This window comes from Zonotrichia leucophrys, chromosome 1A (assembly GCF_028769735.1).
Source record: "Zonotrichia leucophrys gambelii isolate GWCS_2022_RI chromosome 1A, RI_Zleu_2.0, whole genome shotgun sequence".
Taxonomy (NCBI): Eukaryota; Metazoa; Chordata; class Aves; order Passeriformes; family Passerellidae; genus Zonotrichia; species Zonotrichia leucophrys.
This window is the reverse complement of record NC_088170.1, coordinates 59,581,239-59,597,207: the sequence shown is the minus strand read 5'-3', so window position 1 is coordinate 59,597,207 and position 15,969 is coordinate 59,581,239. Positions and strand designations below refer to the sequence as shown.

Here is a 15,969-nt window from a genome sequence, read left to right as displayed (position 1 = left end):
TCCCCTGAAGATATGGTAAACAATGTAAGGTTATTTTAGTATTTTGTTAGCAGCATTGCTTGAAGATGGTCTTCTATGTCCAGAAGCAAAATAAGTCCCAGATGCTGCTCCTGTTGCTTTGGCTGCTGCAGTCCATGTCCTCAACAGCCAGTGTGAAACCTATTTATGTAATTAGGACTAAGCAGACTTAAGAAATGCTATATTAAACCCTGTCACTAATATTTTTTCCTGGAAAGCATTCAATTAAACAGAAAAAAAAATTATTAGATTATTATCTTTTCTAATGGCAGATTCTCTTTCTAGCTTCACAATGCACCTGCTACCTAATGTAACTAAGCAGAACAGGAATTTAACAAACTGTAAATTCATTGACTTGTGATGGTGGAAAATATGTTTACTTGGAGCAGCATACAAAATTTACTTTTCTGCTGTGTCACGATCATGGGAAAGAATACTGACTATTATCGATTGCCCACATATTTCCAAGGATTGGTCCTGTTTGTCTCCATCGAATCCTGGTGTCACTGGTGAGTGCAGCGTTGGGAAGGGGAATGGTTATTCTGTTCCACCTGAAATACATATAACACAGACATTTTACACTGACAGTTATTATGCAAGTGTATATTTTGCAGATATGTTTATGTATTCTGGAAGCTTTGTGAGAAGCTTAATTTTAAAATCTGCTCAAATGAAGCATAAATTTACAGCAGCTTTGGAAAATACAAATTAAATATAAGAAGGTATTTTAAATACACAATTGTATGAAAAATACAAATTAAAAATAAGAAGTATATTGTACAGTACATGAATACTAGTTATTGTCTTATAAAACTCAGCCATTTTCCCCCTGTAGGAATACACACAGTTGGCAAAGACCATAAGCTCCTTTGCTGCAGCAGCTTCTCCATCCCCATGAATATCTCCTAAGACAGAACTCTGTTTGGTGAAAACTCTCAGAGGGTGAGGAGTGGTGCAGGGGATTTGGCATGCTGCAGTCTGGGCCATCATTCTCTATCATCCACAGAGGCTACACTTCTGCACACACCAGGAGTAATGGTTCCTATGAAAATTGTATGGGACTAGGGGCTGTGTGCCATCAGATCATAGCAATGCTTCAACTTTCTTTTTGTAAGTGTTGTGGAAGTTGGGACACCAAGGGATTTTGTGCTATGCAGAAAAATGCCACAGCTCATTTTTCAGTGAAAACAGTAGAGAAGAGACTCAGTGCTGAGAAGGGTTGATACTGAAAGCGACACTAATAACCCCCTCCATCTGCAGAAGTACAGAGGATGTGCTTCACTGAAACCAGTACTGGGATTTCACATGAGTAAATGTGTCTGAGGATGCAAATACAGCTTTGAGTAGTGTTTTTTCTGACCAAGAAGAAAACTTTTGCGGCTTTGACAAGGTAAAAGTTTCCTTCTTCTTATCAATATGCTGTCCACAAGTGGTTTTTTTTTTGTAATTTCTCTTTAGCATCAATAAATGATTATTATACCACAGAAGCAGCCCCATACACTTCAGCTTTCATGACTGGGTAGCCAGGGAGCTCAGAACACTCCTTCCTTGCTGTCCCCAGGTAGTCAAAAAGGAATGATGACCCAGAGCTGTGTGCTTTGCTGCTTTCTCCTGCCCCCTCCAACTCCCATCTGTAGTGCTGTGTATTTTGCATTTTCAGAGAGCTCTCTCACCCGCTGTAGTTTTCGGAGGCGTAGATGGTGCTGTGGGGCAGGTGGGGCCCTGCACAAATCTCAGGCAAACACTCCATGTGCAGCAGCGACCACGAGCGCCCGTGGTTGGTGGAGAACTCCAAGCTGACACTGGTAACACATGGAAAGAAAGAAAGGTGAAAGACACCATCAGGGTACCTGGCATAGATCTCAATGTAGAAGTACCAACATGGAGAAATCACCAAATCTCCTATTTCTCATAACTGATGAGGAAACAAGAAAGAATTTTAAGCAGAATTTGAATACAAAAATTCCTGCAAATGCAAACATGAGACAAAGTTTCATGAGTCAAACATGCCATGTTTGTCACAGACATGTTTTATGAAAAATCTTCTCCTTAGGATTTTTTCTCCTGAGAAGCTGAGAGACCTCAGGAACAAAATGTAAACAACTATTATCTGCTGCTGTGGAATGCAACAGGTGCATCTTTGATTGGTCCATGTTGATTATTTCTAATTAATGGCCAATCACAGTCCAGCTGTCTTGGACTCTCGGTCAGACACAGGATTTTATTATCATTCCATTTTGATTTCTTTCCTTGCAAGCTTTCTGATGAAATTCTTTCTTCTATTCTTTTAGTATAGTTTTAGTACAGTTTTAATAGAACATATATAATAAAATAATAAATTAGCTTTCTGAAACATGGAGTCAGATCCTCCTGTCTTCTCACATCCTGGGAACCCTGTGAACACCAGCACAAGTGTTTAAAAGCCCAAAGGTTTGTAGACTGAGGATTGCCTGAACACAGAGTTCTTGTTGGGCCACCATCCAGCCAGTGTTTGTGTGCTGCTGCTGTTAAAAGAACTGCATTACTTTTGTATTTAATATTTCATACCGAAATAGCTTCAGATGTGAGGAGAAACCTTGGATTAATCAGAGCTGGACAGTATCAGGTGAGCACAGGACACCTATAGCTGCCAGCTACTAACTATAACATCTGCAAAAGGTGGCAAAAGATCACTAGCTGTTCAAGCATGCGCTGTCTCTTTCCTGGGTTAGAAAACTCCAAAATGTTTACAACCTATAAGGAAATCCTTAGATGCCCAACACTCTAAAGACCTTGAAAAACTAATAGAGAAATTGCTTGACTTACTACAGATTTAGTATTTTACTGAATTATTCTTGTAATTTCCTCCATATGATTAGCTCATAATATTCTGTTTTATTTTAAGTAATGGAACATTATAGAAGTCATAATTTATCTCCTCAATATTAAATTATTGGATTCTGAGTTTTTATTTTTATGATAATTTGCTGACAATATGACTTTATTTAAATGTACCATCACTGTGATATCGTGTCTATTAAAACAGTTTATGGAGGTTTTGACTAATTTATTTCAGGTTTAGATGCAGGGATACCTTAGAGGGACATATTTACTGCTTATATCCAGCACGAGTCTCTCACATTTGCAGTAATGAAAGCATTATTAATAATGCTGCAGACTGGGAGATGTGAAATGCTGCAGTATTTGGGAAATACAAATAGGAAAAATGGTGACCTAATGCTTCTTTGGTTATGGAGATGCTCACTTCTAGTTCAGAAATAGAAGGAAGAATATTGATCTTTCAAAATATATACTAATCTCCATCAGAAAACAGATTGAGGCAGAGACTTTATAAACCATGTTCACTGGCCAGGAGTGTTTATAGGCAAAGTTCTCACTTTTCATGTAGAAAAATGCTGCTGCCTTCTCTTTTTATCAAATATAAGTGCAGTGCCTTGATTTTTGCTTCCCCTTGAATTCTGCTACCCTGCATGGGTACAAGAACTGTCAGTGTTAATGCAGCTCTTTCCAGCTGGAAGTAGAAGCCATGGGACACAGATAAAAGCTCTCATAGTCTCTTACTTTAAACTCTCAACTCTACAAAATATAAAGTAACTTAATCCTCATAAAATATCAATATAAATATTCTCATATGCATATAATGGAGGAGGAACAGTGGGCAGTTTGGTTTTGTGTTCTCCATTTGAAGAAGCATATTAAGAACTTTGAGAGCAGAGTAAAGGATGGGCAAGATGGCTTTGAGCAGCAAGCTGGGATGGGCTGAGGAGCTGGCTTGCTCAGCCTGGTGAGGAGGGGTGAGCTGTAGCATCCTGTGGTGGTGCAGAGGGTGCTCACAAGGAAACCAGAGTCAAACTCTCCTCAGTAGTGTCAGGAACATTACAAAGGACAATAATATATAGACATGGTTTCATAGTTTTGCACTGTACATTAGGAAACACTTTTTCACTTGAGCAGGTGAGGTAGCACAGTGTCCACCCATGATGATTTTTCAAGTCATGGATGGGCAGAGCCATGTCTGACCTGCCCAGTGACCATCCATCCTGCAGTAGCAGGTTTCACCAGATAAGCTGTATAGGTCCCTTCTAACCAACATTTCTATGATTCTATAAAACATGGAGCCTAAAATTACTCCCTTCTCTCCCTTTACCCATGGAAAAATTCACACTGAATGTCCAGAAGGAGTAAAGCCAGAAAAAGTGTTCTGTGATCAGCCTACAGACAGTGAGCTCCTCACACTGATGGTCATTTAGATGAGGGCCATTTATCACCAGTCTTACTAGAATTAGATATGCTTGTGGCATCAGTAATCTCTGAGAGGCCAGCAGGGCAGGTTTCTGCTGCTGCCTTTAATGTTTTCCTCCTTACACAGTATTAAGAAGTAAATCTCATACCCATTAGAAACTGAAGCAAAAGTCAATCTGAAATCATGAGTGTATTTCAGAATAATGGGCTAAGAAAAGCAAGTTTTGACCTGGAAAGCTATTAAATGACTCTTTATTGCACATGAGACACATAAATCTGGGCCTGTAAAGATCAGGAGAAACGTTAGCTTTTGAGCAGCTTATGTTTGTCTTTATCAATGGGATCCCTTCTTCTGAAAAAAGATTTACAAATCCTTGTACAGATTCAATACACCAAAATATACTAGAATGCTGATACCCAAAGGAATGATCTCTCCAGTTTTACCTGTTACCAGGTTGGTAAGTTCCACACCCCAAATTGATGGAGAACTGGATCATGTGAGTCACTGAGGAAGGGAGCACTGGGAGGACGTGGAAGTAATCCACAGCCCAGACATTCCTGTTGTGGCCTTGGTGACTCTTTTGCTTCAGGCAAAATTTGGTTGCAGGAGTCTGCAGGTCAGGACTAATGACAACAGAAACCAAAGATGGCACCTTCAAAAGAAATTAAAACAGGCTTAAATAAGTTTAAAAGGTCACAATGTACCATTTAAAATAAAAAAGCAACTCTAAGTGTGCTGAACCAAAAGTGCTGTTCTCTCTCCTTGATTCATTTTGCCACCTTTTTTAGCCACTTTTTTTCCACACACAATCCCAAATAAAACCTTTTACTATTATGTGGACAGGTATTTATTAGCACCCTGGGTACCAGTGATGCTTATCACCTCAGAGGGATGTCATGGTTTGGTTGTAAAGGCACAGAAGAAAAGACTGCACCTTCTGTGTTCTGAGAGGGGCAAGTTTATGCTGTCATTTTCAGCTGGGAGGGGAAGGTGATGTTTGTCCTGGAGCCCCACAGCTCACAGAAGCTGAGGCAGGGTGGTGGATGTCTGCTCTGGATACGTGAGAATGGTGGAGCAGCAGGAGTTCACAGGCATAACTGGGGAGGATGTTATGCCGCTGAAATAAATGAAAGCACTGCCTCACAAAGCTTAGCCTTTGTCCTAAAGCAATGTAATTAGAACTTTATTATGTCAAAAGAGGATGTCAGCTTTAAACTGCTTGTTTTAAAAAACCTCCACAATGAATTCCATGTAATTTCAGATCCTATCTCTCCCCAAGTTCCCTAATTAATATTTTATTATTTTACAATTACAGTTTCCTTAGTTTTACAAAAGTTCTGCCCTGTCTTTCACACAGAAGCAGGCGAGGAGGGAAGCCATGCACAATGAAACAATGCAAGTGACTCAACCAAACTAAGGCCAAACACTATTGTAAACATTTGGTTTCTAAGTGCTAAAGTTACAGACAAAATTCACACAGATCTGTGCTTGAAATCAGCAGCATCTTTACCATCAAACTTCCCTCAGACTATGTAAGCACACTGCATTTCAGTATCTAGCTCATCTATATGCCCTTGGATGAAATACCAAATTTTGCCTGTTTTACAGTAGCAGAATAAGGAGAACTCAGATAATTCAGGGTAGACATGGTCTAAGTGCTTCTTTGCCCTAGACAGGAAGGATCCTGAAGGCAAGTTCAAGGTCTTTATTGTCCTGCTGAGGGTGGTGGATGTGGCTGGGAGGCAGCTGTACTTTGGGCAGAGGAGATGCTGCCTCCCATGGCTGAGTCTGTGCCCTCTCACTGCAGACCCTCTCCCAGCCCTGGTCCCACCAGGAATGACCCTTTTAGGATCCTGCTTCTCAGCATCACACTGTGCCTAGAATGAGCTTGAGTGGAAACAGGAGTAATCATTGTGAGGAGATGTTATCACTGAAGTTTTCAGCTAATAACTGACCGTTTTTGCCCATTGCTTTCCTGCCTGTTTCCCCAGCCCCAGCCAGCCCTGCACAGTCCTGCCTGGGGCTGGAGTGACCACCAGGAACTGCAGAGCTGTGCTGCAAAGGTGCCTGACTGCTCCCAGGTCTGCACATGATTTATGTGCTTGGGAAGGCCATGTTTGAGTGCCCCTGAGGAATTCACCACACAATATTCCTGTGATGGCTTGAAAAGAGAATGATCTGTCCATTCCCACCCATCTACTTTAGGATAATTTACCTTGTAAGCAGCGTAGGTCAGGGTATCAAGAGGTATGTGCTCCCTCCTGCCTTCAATCTTGGCATACAATATGACATCATTTTCATGGGATTCTCCAGAATCACAAGTTCCCCCTGAACAACACATATTTGAATGAGAAAAAAATTAATTGAAGCCCTTGTTATTGGAAATTGGAATCATATATGCAGCCTTAATTATGAAAATAATTACAGTCAGATGCTATTTAACTTGGGATCTGAAACAAAAGAACACCATCCCTAAGGACACAGCATATAGGAACTGTTTGATCAGATGCACCATGGCAGAGATCAAGGGGGCTGACGATTACGAAAACCTCAAGTACCTCTTTTAATCAGCTTATCAAAACAATTTAAATAGAAAATGCTGTGCCTCAAGCAATACTTCTATCTGTGTGCTTTAAATCCTATTTACATAGAAATGCTCTGCTGTTGAGTTCTCATCAGTAAACTGCTATTTACTGCTCACACTTCATGCAGGCACACATGTAGGTACATAACAGCATCTTAAATACTTCTCAGCTGATAGTTTGGCAGCTGAGAACTTCTTCTAAGTAGGAAGTGAGAAAGACTGCTGTACCTTATTTGTTGTGCTGCTCCTTCTGCTGTCTACACCAATTCCTAAAAGGGATGGCTGGCTGGATGGAATCTATTGTACCACACAAAACATGTGTAGTATGCTTGCCCAACTGGGACAGGGCAGCATTTGAAATATCTTCCTATCAGTAGAACCCAAAATATTCACTAAGCTTCTGTGAAAGAGCAGATGTATTGGCAAATAGGAGCATTATGTTCTGCATTATAGTTACAAGATGAACATCATCCCACAACTTTGGTATTGTGGAAAAGAAGATTTTAAAACAATGTTTCTGTATTTGAAACAGGAATTATTCATTAATTATTTCCCTGTACAGTATGGTTACTCCAGGTATTAAAAAAAAAAAAAAAATCCCAAAATAGAAATAAAAACAGAATGAGGAAGCTTCTTTGAAAAGACTGCAGAGCAGAAAGATTGCACATATTGGAACACTTCCTCTGCTTTTTTGGTTTTGTTTTTTTGCTACAGCCAGCCAGTTCTTGTAATAAACTGGGAGAAGCAGTTCAGAGAACTGGATAACATGTGCACCTCTAATGTGTTTTACACTGTAATAAAGAACATCCATTTGTCTTTTCAAATATTCTCCTTGCCTGAATGCTCAAACAATTATTTATTTAATTTTAAAATACACAGAGAATACATTTTTCAAACAATATCCTGCTGTCCTCTGTGTCTGCATCTGCTGACAACTTCTCCCCTAAGTTCAGAAGGTTGACAAAATTTCTTTCCTGTTTCTCTTGCAGGTGTTGTAATGCTTGGAAGAAATGAGAAAAAGCATCCTCATTTTCCTGTGCTTTATCCATAATTCATGTAACACAGAGGAGATGTGCAACAATTTAGGAAAACAACATGAGGTCTTCCCCTCATTAAATAAAGTGTGTTTTTTTCTTGTTGATACAGAAGGTTGCTTGTGAAGGTCACAGGTTTATTCTCTGCTTCCTCCTTTATTATTCTATTATTCTCTTTTAAGCAAAAATCCTCACTTTCTCTAAACATGGTGTTGAGAGAATAACCTCATGGAACTTCCTTTATGTGCAAAATAAAAGCTCTGGAAAAATACTGTGAGCATTAGCTACCATGTTCATGGGGATTCTGCTCTGCTGCAACATCAAACTTGTGTAGTGACAGCACCAGCAGGGAGAAGTGACAGGACAGGCTGGCTCTTGGCTGTTTCCTGAGCCCTGGGAAATGGCTGATGTCGAATTTTGCCCCAGCAAGGAAGGTCCACAGATGATGCTAACACTACAGCAGTGCTTTTCATGAGGGGTGCCACATGTAGAACACATCTCCTCCCAGACCACAGCACTCTCTGTGTGAATCTCACCCTGGGCCAACATTTAAACAGATTTAGGACTTTAGGAATGGAGTAAGAGCTTTTGAGGTGAAGCTATTCCCTGGGTTCATCAGGGAAGGCTGCCCCACCTCTGTGCTGCTCCCATCTCACCCTCATGTGCAACTCTCTGGACTCTGATGGATTAGCACCAGGGTCTGCATGGACATCACCACAGGAGGACATGAGAGGAACCTGTAAAACCTCTACAGATGACAAAGATATGACCATCTCTTAGTATGGATTAAGGGGCACTGAGTGAAATTAGTGTATACAAGACAAGAAGATGCTTCTCCACATGAGAATTGTGCAGCACTGCATAATGCAAATCTCACATGCTTCACATCTTGTACTACATCACGAATTCATACTCACCCATACTGAAATAAAATCTCAAGTTCCCGTAACCTGTGGTGTCCATGTATGGAGTACATATTTTTCTTTCTCCATCTCTGAGAAATACCATAGCTGAGCCAGATTCCAGGGTTCCACACTCAGTACCAATGACAGCTCCAAAGATGTCCCACCTGCAGAGGCCAACAGTAGGTGGAGAAGGTGCAGCAGCACACCACTGATAAACTTATGCAAAACATGCCATAGGGGTTCACTGGTATTTATGAAATTAGCTGTTTCTACTCTTATAGAGGGAAAAAAACCACAGTGTTTCAAATGTCATCCCTATACCATGACTTTCATATTCAACATTAGCTTTTAAACTCAGTTGACTCAACTAATGCAAAGTTAATATCAATATTTAAAAGAATTTGGCAGAAATGCATGAATTAACAAAAAAAATGAGGCTTTTAGTGAATGCTGCTACCAATTATGTAGTGTTGTATTGTTCTACCATCTTCATTATTTTTTTTCTGGTGCTAAAATGTTTAAAAAATAAATGCATTCTGATTAATTTTGCATAATAAAAGATTTATAGATCAATGAAACTTGAAAAGGCACATGTCCACCATATCTGCTATACAAGTATTAAATATGTAGGTAATAGCTGAAAATGGTCTCTTTTCATCTTTTTGAGCATTTAGGGTAACAGTTTTTAACTAACACATGAACAGAGTATGAAAAAAGACTGCTGTGTTTCTAATAGTGATGATATGATCTTTCTCAGTTTTTCTGTACAGCATTTTATCTTATTTTTATTCAGTGATAATTAAAAGGGCTGTTGCAGAATTTTCCAATTAAGTATTTTACATTGAAAATACATTTTCATCATGAAAGTGATGGTTACTTCAAAACTCCATCAAAATGTTTTGAAATACTAGAAAGTGTTGAAATCTTGTGCATTATTTTGGTCTGATATATTATTATTATTCATGTTGAAGTCTTAATTCATAATTAAGTATTTAAGAATTATAAGGCTGATAAAACAATGAAATTATTCAGAATCACCAAATCCTGATAATCCAAACATTTAAATATCCAGCATGATTCAGGAGGAATGAGAAAACATGGAAGTTCAGAAACCCTTGTGGGAGGCAAAGTCTTTTCCTGTCTCCTTCCACCAGAGACAATCTCTAGCAGGTATGTGCCATATCACAATTTCAAAAACTGTCATTACAAGAACTAAACAGTCTATTTATTAGTTTAACCATTCCAATGATTTCAAAATGCATTTCTGGGATCCTCTTAAAAGCTGCCAGTTTCCCCATGGACCTAAGCTGTGACAGACTGGTGACATGCCTGTTTGGAAATCCTGCTTTAAACCTGTCAGTCATTTACACAGGAATTAGTGAGCTTAACATGACTGAAAAGCTTTATGATATAAATAGAAATATTTTAATGGAAGCACAGTTTAATCTAACCCTAATTCTATTGTGCAGATTTTTTAAAGCTAATGTCCAATATAATGTGCAATATAAAAACACAATTTTGAAAATGGGTCTCCCGGGCTGAAGGCAGTACAGAATTAAACAGTTGTGCCTACTTCAACTTACACAAAAAAAATCTCACAATGCTCCATTGATCTTTTGTATGCTCTATTTAGCTCAATTAAAACACTCTGTAGTGACCCACAAAACAGCTCAGGGTCATGAATGATGCAGATCATGGATGTTTCTAGGGATGTTTCCTTTTAGGCAGCATCAGAAATGAAAACTAGAGAATTCTGCATTTTTTTTTTAAAGCACTTGAACAGGAATACATCAAGACACTGCCAGTAAAGAAAATGGAGAAGGATCCTGGGTGATGGCATGATTTAACATTTATATTTTAACTAATTTATCCTTCACATGACTCTTGGAATTCTTATTTATAAAACATGTGATTTATGGACCAAAACTAGACCAACTGAACATGGAGGTCCAAAGCAAGAGTGTGCCTGCCAGGCAGCCTGATGTGGGGATCTATTCACTTTTAGGATCAGGCTCTAATTCACACAAGTAAAGAGAAGCAGAACGACAGTGGAAATATATGTGGTACTTAGAACAGCAAGCCCTCCCCACATAGCCTCCCACTTTAGGTGGTAGATGCAAAAAATACCAACCAGCTGCTTATTAAAAACAGTGATGATTCCCTCTGCCCTCATCTCCAAGAGCATTTGGTGCAGAGCAAAGTGGTGGTGACCCCTCTACCTGAGCTTCCTTTTGCTCTCCCTTATGAGGGATGCTTTTGCCTTCCCCTTGAGAGCTGGCAGGCTCCAGCTGACATGACAAAGCAGTGCCTGAGAACCTCCTGCAAGCTCTCTCTCAGGTATGCAGTGTTCTGTATTTCATATACAGTTTAAATAGCATTTAATAGCATATTTCTCTAAGAAGTGATTAAGGAAACTCACTCAAATGTATTTCCATTTAGGTACAGCTCCCAAAACAAATTCCAGAGAAATGTTGAAAAGAGGAACAGTAGTGGTGGCAATTTTATATGATTAGGATGTAGTCATCACCCAACTTTGGTGTTTATTTATGGCAGCATGCAATTTAAATCTCCATTCTTATAGAACAATAGAAAGAAGGAAGTTTCTAATATAGAGTAAAATTTCCAAAGAAAAAAATAGGAAAAAGGTTATGAGGCCTTGGGCTGGCAGAGTGGGGGCAGATCAGGACCTGGCTGCTGGGACACAGAATGACAGAATCGAAGGAGGGCTGCACCCTCCCTTGCCACCTGCAGCTGGAACCAGGCACCCTGCAACAGGAAAAGTGACATTTGCCCAATCCAGAAGGAACTGTACATTTGCTAACCTGGGCTGCAAGTTGCCCAACTTAACTAAGCACCCACTTGTGTAGAGAAACTCTACCAACAGGGCAGATATCCGCAGACAGCACTGCCATCCTGTTTTTTAAGGATGGAAAAAAGATGGAGAGCACATCTCAAAGGTGTCCCACATGGTCACATAGAACACAACACACATGAACTCATTTTCTTCCCTTTGTCTGAAGCAGCATCTGCTGCCATTGGCTGATTATTTGAACTGGGACAGAGTCCACAGTGAATATTTTTTCTGTAAACGCCAAATATATCTATGTGTCCACAGGACATATTAGCATGTATTTCTTAAAAGGTGCTCTTACTTTCAGCACAGCATAGGCGGCATTTGAATCAGTTGCTAATGATCTGAAGTACTTTGTATGTTAAAATCAACATTCAGTGGAGACCCATAAATTAGCAGTGTATGTTTCTCACTGCCCTGGGGTTACAGCCACTAATGTTTTTTATTTTTTTTAATAGAAAAGAATCAAGCCCCTACTGAGGCTATTTTCTTTTTGTCAGAATTTATACAATGAGGTATATAAAATGAAGCTTCTTTATACCAGTACATATTTTTTAAAGCTCACTCATGTTTTGGTAAAAGCAGTAATATTGCTGTCCTAGACATTTTTGTTTATTTTCTGCATCCTTGCAGCAGTTCCTGCTGGATATGGCATTACAGGGACCCTTTGAATCACAAAGTATATATTCAAAATAGAAATAGTAAATTATCAGCCAGACCCTGAGCTCTTGCCCAGCAGGTATGGCTGTGCTTTTGGTGATGCCAGATGAGAACAGACTGCTGCTTCAGCTTTCCTGCCTCCACCTTCTCCTCCTCTTCCTCCTCCAGCACCTACAGCATTTGTACAAGCAGAAGCTCTCTCTCTCAGTAAAGTGAGGCTCACAGCAGTGATCCAGAGGAGATGAATTTCTCAAGGAATTTGATATCACATGGACATGAGCTTGTTAACAACACTCTGGTGTGAATTAACAAAACAGATCACCATCATGTGTTTCATTAGAATGGTTACATTACTCACAAGCACCTTTTCATTAAAAACAGTGATGACAGGATGGTCCAGAGACAAACTGTTCCTCCTGGACTTCTTGTACTTATTTCTTCCTAAAATCTGCAACCATGGGCTATTTACAGTATTGCTATTTATCGTCATCACTGACTACACAGCAAAGGTAAGAGGCAATTCCCTGTTTATCCTATTTCCTCCTCCCTGGAGTGCTGCTGCTGGCCTGTGCAGGGCCCTGCCCTGGCTGGGGACACTCACCCTTTGGGCTGGCTCTCAAACTCCTCTGCCCACTGCTCCTGGGCATCCTCCACGGAGAGGTCCACGTCGCGGGTGGTGGCGAAGTTGAACTCGCTGCCCTCGGTGCCGTGGAAGTAGATGGAATTCCCGTCGGACTGACAGCTGTGCTGTGGGCACAAGGAGCACAGGGGAGCTGAGGTTAGGCTGGGTTTGTGCAGTGTTCACACATTGTCAGAGCTCAGCGTGAGCTGTACTTATCTAAGGGCTCACTGATGCCTGAAACTAAATAAAAACCAGATGGTTATCTTGGATCTTCCTTGTCGTGTCGTAACAATTATTGTGTCCTAATCTTGTACCTGCTTCCCTACAAACCCACTACAGACCATGGTAAAACTGTGTTTGCATTGAGAAGTCATGTACCACATCTCTGGGTGCTTATTTTTGTTTTAAAGCATCTTCCTTATGTCTGCCCACACACAACTCTGTCTGCAAATAACTTCAGTAGTATTTCAAATATTGCTACAGAGATTTTGTAGGCGTAAGAGTTTTGTGCTGTGAAACATGTCAGATCTCTGGGTTTGAATTTTTGCCAAAAGAGGTATTTGTGTGTAAAATTGCTATGCATTGCCATACAGTAAACTTTGGGCCCCAAGTGTATGGCTGAAAAGGCTGTATTTGCTATATTTAGCAAATGCTATTGCATAACAAATAGCTCTGGAGGCCAAGAGCTCTCGTGATAGAGCAATCCCAGGGGTCCTGAGGCTGCTCCCAAACCCACTGTCTGCTTTTCCTACTGCATTTCTGCACATACTGCCTCAGCAACATCAAATGGTGCATTGTGTCTCCTCCAACATGCCACAGCCACCAGAACTCCCCAGGAGTGTTGGCCTGGCAGGAGCTGCCTCTGAGGTGCACAAGGGGGTCACAGCATAAATTTTCTTTTTTCTTCCATCCTACTTTTTTTATCTTCTTGTGTGTCAGATAAAAAGGCAAATCTGCCAAATCTGTGAGGCGGAAACAGGTACTAGAATTTTCTAAAGAAGATCTACCTTGTCTTAATGCAAACAGAACACTTTGCAGTTTTTTGAGTTCTTCCTATTACAAAAAGTACTGACAAAATGAATAATTCTCTCAAACACTTCTTTTATTCATGTGTATGTATGTGTGTGTGTGTGTGTGAGAGAGAGATCTTGCTCCTTAAGACAGGAAGCTGAATTAAGGAACTATTAATTAGAATAATTCTGCATTCCTACAACATCTCAGTATTTAAAAAGGAGATACAATAATGCCAAATTGCATTGACCTTTTCAGTATTGTCTGTGCAGTGCCCTCTTGTCTCTGAACCCCTTCATAACGCGCCAAGGGAAAATATGACAATCACATCTTCTGCACTTAAAAAGGTCATGGGAGCGTCACATAAGGGAATAATTAGATTTTTAACAAAGAGAAAGGTGGGGCAAGAAATGAAAACTGCTCACTACATCTTAGTCTATGGGTTTTTACGAGTAAAGTACAAAATAACACATTTTGTCATATTCTATAACACTTTGTTTATCAATAAAGTCACATAATTGAAATTCTTTTATTGATGATTTTCAAGTATGGTTGTCAATACCTCAGCAATTAATTTATATAAAGGAACATAATTTTTATATTTCTGGAGGTGCCTACACATTGTTAGAAAAAACTGTGAGTAATTGAAGTCTGATTTTTGTATAGAAAGTTCCTGTTCTGTACTTGAATGACAACAGCTCTATGTTTATTAACACAGAATAAATATCACATAAAAATATAACACATTGTAAAAACCTAAAGACTGTTTCAACTGCTAAAATAAACTAATTGCTGTTAAAGTGTTTTTTTCCCAAAGAAAGGTCAAAGCAATAGAAAGATCCTGAAGTGTTGATAACTTATCACAGAAATTAAATAGATTTTGTCACAAGTCTCCTTTCTCCTTGGTCTGTTAATGCAGCATACACACAGTACGCCATATACACCACTGAAAAGGCAGAATAATTTACACATCAAATATATTATAACTAGCAGAAATTAATGAGACAGTTTTATGTCTTCTCTTTGAAAAACAGCAATTGTACTATGCAGTTATTTATAATGGACTGAGAAATTGCTTTTGTTTACTGATTTTAACCTTCACACTCATCAGTATTGCTAACATCAGAATTTTAAGAACAATTTCTTTGTTGTGATTCTTGATTTACAGAATTTTCTTCATTTGCTGAAGACAAATCAAGTATCCTTTATCTGTCAATCAATCTGCCACAAAACTCTCATTATCTGCAGGCAGCCAAATAAATACACTAAAAATAAATATTCAGGCTAAAACTTTATTCAAATTTATACATAAACCTTCATCTCAGGAAACAAACAGCTAAATAGATCCTACTGAGGTAGATATTAGAATTACATACAAGCATAGGAATATCTTCTATAAGAGCAACTTATATCTCAGGTGCTAAGTTATATGTAAGTATGCATTTGATAGTGGGTATGTAATTAGTAATCTCTTGACTGATTAAAACCATCTATTAAAATAAACACAAATCAGATACAACCTAATTATCTTTTAATATTTGTACATCCTTCTGCTGTCTAGCAGAATATTTATTGAATGGAGTTTTCATTTAGGCTGTCAAGATAAATAAATGGGCAGTTTGGCAAGGGGGGTATAAATAATTATACAGTGGTGTATAATGAACACTTTATGAAAGCTCAAAATCATAATTTATTTAATTAGTTCTATAAAGCTATATTTCTGCATTTATACAGAAATGCTCCATAGTATCTATGAATATGTATTTTATGAATATTTTATGTGTTAACGAACCACACAACGTATGGCTCAAATCACAATCTGCTCCTGTCAGCTTTGGCTCCTGTGAAACAGCTACACAGAAGAGAAGTTCAGTCTGGGGTTTAACTCCCCTGTTATTCTAAATACCTGTGAAACATGTAATAGAAGCTCATGACCTTAAAAAAGAGTGAGAAAGAGAAACGTGCTCTAAACCCAGGTATGGATTTTACAGAAGTTCTGAGGGAGTGCCACCATTTTCTTGTGCAGTTTTGCCCCAGAGCC

General features: G+C 39.2%; 1 protein-coding gene across 3 annotated transcripts in view; it reads right to left on the bottom strand.

The window, feature by feature from the left end:
• The window catches only part of RELN (reelin), a 283,741-nt gene that overhangs the window by 104,875 nt on the left and 162,897 nt on the right, over positions 1-15,969 (bottom strand). For all 3 annotated transcript variants that reach the window (XM_064702887.1, XM_064702886.1, XM_064702888.1), the window contains exons 11-16: positions 12,897-13,042; positions 8,797-8,948; positions 6,477-6,589; positions 4,705-4,913; positions 1,692-1,820; positions 460-569 (exon numbers count right to left, since the gene is read on the bottom strand). In XM_064702887.1, coding sequence (XP_064558957.1) covers positions 460-569; positions 1,692-1,820; positions 4,705-4,913; positions 6,477-6,589; positions 8,797-8,948; positions 12,897-13,042 — 859 coding nt within the window. The remainder of the gene's footprint in view (positions 1-459; positions 570-1,691; positions 1,821-4,704; positions 4,914-6,476; positions 6,590-8,796; positions 8,949-12,896; positions 13,043-15,969) is intronic.